This window comes from Pungitius pungitius, chromosome 13, assembly GCF_949316345.1.
Source record: "Pungitius pungitius chromosome 13, fPunPun2.1, whole genome shotgun sequence".
NCBI classification, from domain to species: Eukaryota; Metazoa; Chordata; class Actinopteri; order Perciformes; family Gasterosteidae; genus Pungitius; species Pungitius pungitius.
Genome location: NC_084912.1, coordinates 11794842 through 11803694, shown reverse-complemented (window position 1 = coordinate 11803694; position 8853 = coordinate 11794842). Strand labels below are relative to the sequence as shown.

The following is an 8853-nucleotide window of genomic DNA, read 5'->3' as shown; positions in this document are numbered from 1 at the left end:
ACCTACACGGTCAGCGTGCGCTTGTCGCGAAGAAAACCGCTGGCCGGGGCCACGAGCGTTCCTGTCGGAGTCGCCCGAAGAGGCAGCCCATTCCCCTGCTCTTTGTAAAGAGGAGAGGAAGAAAAAGGGAGAAAAAGCTTACAGCACCTGGTATTCCCAGGCGGTCTCCCATCCAAGTACTGACCAGGCCCGACCCTGCTTAGCTTCCGAGATCAGACGAGATCGGGCGTGTTCAGGGTGGTATGGCCGTAAGCGAAAGCTCAGCCTGCCACGGTGCCTTTTAAAAGACACACACGCGTCTTTGTCACGCGTCGTCGGGTATTCAATGGCACAGCCACTGTCCTACCTGCCACAATGTGATGCCGTCAAATTTGATGGCTCCTCTCTCTGCTCAAGCATTTGGTTTCACATAGTCGCATACACATGAACCGAAATTCTTGAATGCTGCAGCTTGAGTCCATCGGCAATTTTTCAATAAGGTTGCGGAAAACCTACACGGTCAGCGTGCGCTTGTCGCGAAGAAAACCGCTGGCCGGGGCCACGAGCGTTCCTGTCGGAGTCGCCCGAAGAGGCAGCCCATTCCCCTGCTCTTTGTAAAGAGGAGAGGAAGAAAAAGGGAGAAAAAGCTTACAGCACCTGGTATTCCCAGGCGGTCTCCCATCCAAGTACTGACCAGGCCCGACCCTGCTTAGCTTCCGAGATCAGACGAGATCGGGCGTGTTTTTTTCTTTTTTTTTTTTATTATCAAAAATCATTTTCAATCACATTTTCCAGTCATTTACATACATAGTCAAACACGTTGCGCACAGTTTAATTTAACACATTTTTTTCTTTCATCCAAAGTGCAGCAGGAGTTCTCCATCTTCTTTTTCCCTAAGAAAGGTGCTCCCCTTAATTAACCCACTGTTAAACAAATCCTTATTGACATCTTTGTTTATCATGCTTACATGTCTTTCCATAATAAATTAAATCCCATTCATTCTCCCTTCCCCAACATCTACACACTTTCTAACATTCGCATTCACTGGGATTACCACCCCCTGGATTTATCTCCCCCATTATTCACATGCATCCCACTGATCGCCCCCTCTCTCAGTCTCTCTCGCACAATTATTGTCCCAATGAGTCTCTTGTAGGCATATAATGCCAGCTTCGCACACCAGCATCATCTAGCTGCTTTCTTTTTCATTTGCCCCAATCTTTTACTCTTTCTCGTGGTTTGTGTCCTTTTCCTCACCTCACCCACTTTCTCCATGACATCTCCCTCACTCAGGGACGTATCAGAGCCTTCCCACTCCATCCCACTCTGCAGCTCCTCAGCACCCTCACTCGTTCCCCGCCCTCCTACCCCTTCCCTCTTTGCCTCACTTTCTCCCCCGCCCATCTCTCTGGCTCCTGCCTCTCCCTCTCTCTCCCTTCCGTTGACAGTCTCCGTTTCCCCCTCTCCTTCCATCGTTGTCGCCTCATCACCGTCCTGCGCCTCTCCTTCTCGCTGCTCTCCGTCCTGCTCTCCTTCCTCCTCCATCCGCACTTCTCCTGCTCCTGCTCCTTCCGCTCCTGCTGTGGGATCCTGGCCTGGACTCTCTGCTCTCTCCGTCGTCTCCCCGCTTCCCCCCGTCGGGTCAGCTCTCTGTGCTCTCTCCGTCGTCTCTTTGGTCTTTTGGTCCGCAGCGGCGCAGGAGTCCCTCTTTGTCTCTCCTCCAGGCGTCTCGGGCTCTGCACACATACACCATATCCCTCCCATGCCGCAGGTGTTACAATTGTTCTCTTCGCACTCCCGTGCGTAGTGCCCTCTCCTGCCACATTTGAAACATTTAAACTCCGGGCAGTCTCTCACCACGTGGCCCGGCTGGATGCATAGTCGGCACACCTTCACTTGTCTGTCGTGTATGACCCGAAAGTGTTCTGCCCCTCCCACTACATTAAACTTAGTAGAGTACGGTAGTGATTTCACTGTGTCTGTGAACTTGACTTTTACAAATCTTGTCCCGTCGGCAATGTCGGTGCCCGGCCACATCCTCCTCCTTATCCCGGAGACTGCCTTCACCCCCCATTCCCTCAGCCTCTCGGTTATCTCCTTGTCTTCCAAGTATATGGGGAGAGCGAGGAAAGAAACCACCATTTCGTCCGTTTGGATGTCTCTTGCCAGAATTCTGGTCTCCCCGATCATTACTCCGTCCATTAGGCGTTCTTTGCCTGTATTTGTTTGCATTGTCACCTCGTATTGTTTGGGAGTCTTATATCTGCAGCCTGTCACCACTCCACAGTCCTCTTTTATTTTTCTTAGCATGCCCATCATCGTTATTCTCTCTTCTCCGACTATGTCCACCAGCACTGTTAACTTTTTCTCATACGTTGCAGACTTCATTTTAGCTTTCTGGTCGCACTTACTTCCACTCTCCTCTCCCAGCATTTCCTCCATTCTGCTCTTGGTTTCCCGTCAAAAAGGTTCCCCCCCTGACAGCTGAAGCTGTCGGGGGGAAGTTCGTTCAGTCTCAAGTCCTTGCAACAAAATCGACCAGGATTTACCTCAAAATGTTTGTCCTTGTTCTCTCTGTGAGCTGAACAGCTGCTCTGGGGTCTCACTCAGCTCCTCTCCACAGGCTCCTCCCCTGGGCGTGTTCAGGGTGGTATGGCCGTAAGCGAAAGCTCAGCCTGCCACGGTGCCTTTTAAAAGACACACACGCGTCTTTGTCACGCGTCGTCGGGTATTCAACGGCACAGCCACTGTCCTACCTGCCACAATGTGATGCCGTCAAATTTGATGGCTCCTCTCTCTGCTCAAGCATTTGGTTTCACATAGTCGCATACACATGAACCGAAATTCTTGAATGCTGCAGCTTGAGTCCATCGGCAATTTTTCAATGAGGTTGCGGAAAACCTACACGGTCAGCGTGCGCTTGTCGCGAAGAAAACCGCTGGCCGGGGCCACGAGCGTTCCTGTCGGAGTCGCCCGAAGAGGCAGCCCATTCCCCTGCTCTTTGTAAAGAGGAGAGGAAGAAAAAGGGAGAAAAAGCTTACAGCACCTGGTATTCCCAGGCGGTCTCCCATCCAAGTACTGACCAGGCCCGACCCTGCTTAGCTTCCGAGATCAGACGAGATCGGGCGTGTTCAGGGTGGTATGGCCGTAAGCGAAAGCTCAGCCTGCCACGGTGCCTTTTAAAAGACACACACGCGTCTTTGTCACGCGTCGTCGGGTATTCAACGGCACAGCCACTGTCCTACCTGCCAAAATGTGATGCCGTCAAATTTGATGGCTCCTCTCTCTGCTCAAGCATTTGGTTTCACATAGTCGCATACACATGAACCGAAATTCTTGAATGCTGCAGCTTGAGTCCATCGGCAATTTTTCAATAAGGTTGCGGAAAACCTACACGGTCAGCGTGCGCTTGTCGCGAAGAAAACCGCTGGCCGGGGCCACGAGCGTTCCTGTCGGAGTCGCCCGAAGAGGCAGCCCATTCCCCTGCTCTTTGTAAAGAGGAGAGGAAGAAAAAGGGAGAAAAAGCTTACAGCACCTGGTATTCCCAGGCGGTCTCCCATCCAAGTACTGACCAGGCCCGACCCTGCTTAGCTTCCGAGATCAGACGAGATCGGGCGTGTTCAGGGTGGTATGGCCGTAAGCGAAAGCTCAGCCTGCCACGGTGCCTTTTAAAAGACACACACGCGTCTTTGTCACGCGTCGTCGGGTATTCAACGGCACAGCCACTGTCCTACCTGCCAAAATGTGATGCCGTCAAATTTCATGGCTCCTCTCTCTGCTCAAGCATTTGGTTTCACATAGTCGCATACACATGAACCGAAATTCTTGAATGCTGCAGCTTGAGTCCATCGGCAATTTTTCAATAAGGTTGCGGAAAACCTACACGGTCAGCGTGCGCTTGTCGCGAAGAAAACCGCTGGCCGGGGCCACGAGCGTTCCTGTCGGAGTCGCCCGAAGAGGCAGCCCATTCCCCTGCTCTTTGTAAAGAGGAGAGGAAGAAAAAGGGAGAAAAAGCTTATAGCACCTGGTATTCCCAGGCGGTCTCCCATCCAAGTACTGACCAGGCCCGACCCTGCTTAGCTTCCGAGATCAGACGAGATCGGGCGTGTTCAGGGTGGTATGGCCGTAAGCGAAAGCTCAGCCTGCCACGGTGCCTTTTAAAAGACACACACGCGTCTTTGTCACGCGTCGTCGGGTATTCAACGGCACAGCCACTGTCCTACCTGCCAAAATGTGATGCCGTCAAATTTCATGGCTCCTCTCTCTGCTCAAGCATTTGGTTTCACATAGTCGCATACACATGAACCGAAATTCTTGAATGCTGCAGCTTGAGTCCATCGGCAATTTTTCAATAAGGTTGCGGAAAACCTACACGGTCAGCGTGCGCTTGTCGCGAAGAAAACCGCTGGCCGGGGCCACGAGCGTTCCTGTCGGAGTCGCCCGAAGAGGCAGCCCATTCCCCTGCTCTTTGTAAAGAGGAGAGGAAGAAAAAGGGAGAAAAAGCTTACAGCACCTGGTATTCCCAGGCGGTCTCCCATCCAAGTACTGACCAGGCCCGACCCTGCTTAGCTTCCGAGATCAGACGAGATCGGGCGTGTTCAGGGTGGTATGGCCGTAAGCGAAAGCTCAGCCTGCCACGGTGCCTTTTAAAAGACACACACGCGTCTTTGTCACGCGTCGTCGGGTATTCAACGGCACAGCCACTGTCCTACCTGCCAAAATGTGATGCCGTCAAATTTCATGGCTCCTCTCTCTGCTCAAGCATTTGGTTTCACATAGTCGCATACACATGAACCGAAATTCTTGAATGCTGCAGCTTGAGTCCATCGGCAATTTTTCAATAAGGTTGCGGAAAACCTACACGGTCAGCGTGCGCTTGTCGCGAAGAAAACCGCTGGCCGGGGCCACGAGCGTTCCTGTCGGAGTCGCCCGAAGAGGCAGCCCATTCCCCTGCTCTTTGTAAAGAGGAGAGGAAGAAAAAGGGAGAAAAAGCTTACAGCACCTGGTATTCCCAGGCGGTCTCCCATCCAAGTACTGACCAGGCCCGACCCTGCTTAGCTTCCGAGATCAGACGAGATCGGGCGTGTTCAGGGTGGTATGGCCGTAAGCGAAAGCTCAGCCTGCCACGGTGCCTTTTAAAAGACACACACGCGTCTTTGTCACGCGTCGTCGGGTATTCAACGGCACAGCCACTGTCCTACCTGCCAAAATGTGATGCCGTCAAATTTCATGGCTCCTCTCTCTGCTCAAGCATTTGGTTTCACATAGTCGCATACACATGAACCGAAATTCTTGAATGCTGCAGCTTGAGTCCATCGGCAATTTTTCAATAAGGTTGCGGAAAACCTACACGGTCAGCGTGCGCTTGTCGCGAAGAAAACCGCTGGCCGGGGCCACGAGCGTTCCTGTCGGAGTCGCCCGAAGAGGCAGCCCATTCCCCTGCTCTTTGTAAAGAGGAGAGGAAGAAAAAGGGAGAAAAAGCTTACAGCACCTGGTATTCCCAGGCGGTCTCCCATCCAAGTACTGACCTTTTTTTGACTCCCTAATACATTAACATCTGCCCCTTTTTCGTTTCTTAAAAAGAAGTTGACTTCCGGTAAAGTAAAATCTTTAATCCTGTATCAAAGAAATTCTCAAAAAGAAATGCAAAATGAAGTTTTACACATTTATTAAAAGAATTTCCTTTCTTATTTCTGTCCAAGAAACACATCTTTGCTACATGGAAATAGTCAAAGGCAGTGTGTCACCTGATGACACTGCAGGATGTTTCCAGCATTCCCTCTTTAGACAGCTGAATCAACCAACTTTTGTACTTTCAACTGTGTGACTAAATATATATTTTTGGTTAAATAGTTGATTTTAAAATACAGGACCACTGTGTTCTGCATCAGCTTAGGATATCTCACTCAGCTCTCTGTATGAGTCCCATGTTGGGTCGGTTTTGAATCAGACATGAAAGTTTGGTAGCAACAAGGACACAGTGCGGATGATCCGGAACATGCTCACAACCTCCCTCTGCTTCTGCGTGCTGGGCGCGGAAGGAAAGTTGCATTCTGGATCCTGACCGATGCATTGTGTGCGTTGGGCTTTTTGTACAGCCAGTGCACAAAGGGAAAGGCTAAGCCAAAGTCCTGATCAGCACAGTGGCACTTTATTGTATGACATGTTATGATGTGCCTCGTGTATGAAAAGCGCTATACAAATAAACTTGCATTGCCTTGCCTTGCCTAAGAGACTCCCTGGTGAGGGGGTACCCTGCTGTTGGGTTTCGATTTTTAGCCTCCAAGCGCGTGGAAACATGTTATATTTTAATTTCAGTTTCAGCTGCCTTAAACTGAAAGGACTTGCTCCGTGGACGTGCCCTTGCAGACCTCTCTTCAAACATCTAATCCCTTTTGCCCAAAAGCACTTGATGCGTGACTGGAGCTGAAATGAAATTTAGAAAAGTTTCATTGGTAATTGAGTGGAAATATTTTACATTGCCTTATTGGTTGTTTATCAATATCCAATGTTCTCTCTAAAAAGGTAAAATGTAGAAATTACAAAAAGGAAATTTTGCCCAATTTCTCCAGAATTAACTTATCTATAATGGATTGGAAACAAAACATTTTTTAAAAGGACTAAATTTAAACACTCCTCACTGTTTCACCTTTTTTCTGTGAACTCTTCGAGACGAATCAACCAAGTTTTCCAGTAGTGCAACATCAGCTCTGAGCTCAACTGATGAGCATGGCCGGGTGAGCCATCCTTGTAGGCCACTACGATGAGTCCATTTTCAACCTGTTATGAGAAAAAACAAGTGAGGTATGACATTCCATTTGGTTTTGTTTGACACACTGTAGCAGACACACAATGATGAGAAAGATTAAATAATACTTTTTCATTCATGATTCAAGTATAGAACCTGACAGATATGACAAACCATTGGGAAAAATGCAATAATGTCACGTCATAGTCAGCAGTGCTTTAGGACAGCAGAGAGTCTGTACTCAACATTACGCTTACATCTGATTAGCCAACATGCTCGGCGTCAATGTCTAGATAATCTAATGTGTATGAAATGTATGTCCTGAGGTGAAGAACATGGTGGTCTATATTTAAAGATTGATTATAAGCACTCAGTGTTGCACAAAGCTTCCCTGTTTTACTATGTTTATCTTTCAGCACCAGAGAAGAGGATCTTTGAGTAGCCTTGACGCATAACCTGTGTATGTTGTTGATTCCGTCTCCTACTTGCAAGTAATAAATGTCCTGTTTAATGATTTGGCACTGGTGTTGAGTAAGAATTATTTCAACACAAGCAGAGGAATAAAATATCATCATCACATGGTTGATCCCAGTAGATCACCTGGTACTTGTAGTTGCTGTCATTGTTCAAAGCACCGGCGTAGGCTGCCACCTGAATAGGATTGTCATACGTGTTGCTCAGGAAAGGTTTGGGCTTCTCGGAAGTCTTCCAGTCAATAACACATAGTACACCCCTGCAGACAAGATTTACACTGGAGTCAAGTCTAGTATAGAAATAGTTCAGTCTACCGTTGTCTGCAAACCAGAATATTTACCTGTAGCGAGCAACACAATCCAAAATCCCCCGATAGTTAAGTGCGTCATGATGCACAGTGCTTTCGGTGGCTCTCACTGCCGTGACATCCTCCAGCACATGAGAGATGCTCTCCATGTAGCCCTGGACCTCCAGTGGATACTCTGAAGTCTCCGAAGGGCTTCTGTGCTGGCAAGTCGCCCCTGAAGCCAGGATGTCCTCAACAGCTGAATGGAAAAGCTTCCCTTGCTTAAATAAATCTGATTAAAAACAAAGCATTTTGGTCAGTTCACCCCGCCTCCACAAGACCCCAAATCCAAGTGACCACAACACACATAACTCAACAGCCATCTTTGAATGATGTTGCCAAACATACTCTGACTGTATTCTTTGAAGCCGTCCTCTCCGAGCTCTGCGATCATTCTCCTCTTCCACCGCTCCAGGTAGAAGATCTGCTCTGTGGACAGGGTCCGCTGAAGAATGCGGGTCACACTTGGAACGGAAGAACTGTCTTCTCGGTTTAATATGATCCGGGTTGGGGGTCCTGTCTCTGGCTCCTCCGCTTCTAGAGTCTCGAGAGAGTGTGAGAAGGGATGCATGGTTTGGAGTACCCTCATTGCTGGTCTGGAGGAGGGCGCTGGACCTTTGACAATGGGTCCGTAAACGTGTTCGTCCTCCGCTTGCAGGTTCTCGGGGGTTTGGGAACTGACCCTGGATGACATGACGGACTTCACAAGAGAATAGTAGCGATCACTGTCCACCGAGCTGTACGGACTGTGTCTCTTTGGGGAGAGTAGGCAGTGCCAAGCAGATAAGTAGCTCACAGAGAGGGCGGTGCATCGCGGGACGGTGGTTCCCGCAAAGCACACCACGCGTTTAACAATCAACATTGTGACCACTTCTCAGAACACGACGACAACACCTTAAGCTACTAACTAGCCATCTGAACAAAGAGCCTATGCAACAGATGCTACGGTGTTTTCACAGGAATTTTCGGAGTATTTCCTTCATTTCGGTGACGGTACTTGCCCTAACATGTCCCAGAGCAACTCGTCCAAACAAACACAATTGTTTCCATTATTTGGCAGCACAAACTTCCGCAGAATGGATTTGAAGTTCCGGGTTTTCGTACCAGTAGTAACTACAGTACCCACAATGCATAGCGAATGACGCCAGTGGTGCCCACTCAAGAGTTTTTGGGTGGTACTATTTACTTGTATTATTTCGCGCTCACCGTTTACCCATTAGCTAATGATAACATAATACAGCATTCAACAATGCATCAGAACGCATTGATATTAAACCACATTAATGGAAAAGTGAAGGTCGTTTA

At 48.9% G+C, this 8853-nt stretch overlaps 1 protein-coding gene and 6 non-coding genes across 7 annotated transcripts; all 7 read right to left on the bottom strand.

The window, feature by feature from the left end:
* Positions 1-135: 135 nt before the first annotated feature.
* Positions 136-254, bottom strand: LOC134135436 (5S ribosomal RNA). The gene has a single exon (XR_009957291.1). It is a non-coding gene; the product is annotated as a 5S ribosomal RNA (ribosomal RNA).
* A 2760-nt stretch (positions 255-3014) lies between these two features.
* LOC134135431 (5S ribosomal RNA) lies at positions 3015-3133 on the bottom strand. The gene has a single exon (XR_009957287.1). It is a non-coding gene; the product is annotated as a 5S ribosomal RNA (ribosomal RNA).
* Positions 3134-3503: 370 nt separating this feature from the next.
* On the bottom strand, positions 3504-3622 carry LOC134135419 (5S ribosomal RNA). Its single transcript, XR_009957276.1, has one exon. It is a non-coding gene; the product is annotated as a 5S ribosomal RNA (ribosomal RNA).
* A 370-nt stretch (positions 3623-3992) lies between these two features.
* On the bottom strand, positions 3993-4111 carry LOC134135429 (5S ribosomal RNA). Its single transcript, XR_009957285.1, has one exon. It is a non-coding gene; the product is annotated as a 5S ribosomal RNA (ribosomal RNA).
* A 370-nt stretch (positions 4112-4481) lies between these two features.
* Positions 4482-4600, bottom strand: LOC134135407 (5S ribosomal RNA). Its single transcript, XR_009957265.1, has one exon. It is a non-coding gene; the product is annotated as a 5S ribosomal RNA (ribosomal RNA).
* A 370-nt stretch (positions 4601-4970) lies between these two features.
* Positions 4971-5089, bottom strand: LOC134135385 (5S ribosomal RNA). Its single transcript, XR_009957247.1, has one exon. It is a non-coding gene; the product is annotated as a 5S ribosomal RNA (ribosomal RNA).
* Positions 5090-5631: 542 nt separating this feature from the next.
* On the bottom strand, positions 5632-8710 carry mgme1 (mitochondrial genome maintenance exonuclease 1). The gene is made up of 5 exons (XM_037465683.2): positions 7897-8710; positions 7543-7780; positions 7329-7461; positions 6630-6760; positions 5632-6406 (listed from the first exon to the last, which is right to left on the bottom strand). Exons 1-5 carry the CDS (start codon positions 8408-8410, stop codon positions 6358-6360), a joined length of 1065 nt encoding a protein of 354 aa, XP_037321580.2. The 5' UTR covers positions 8411-8710; the 3' UTR covers positions 5632-6357.
* Between the last annotated feature and the right edge of the window lie 143 nt (positions 8711-8853).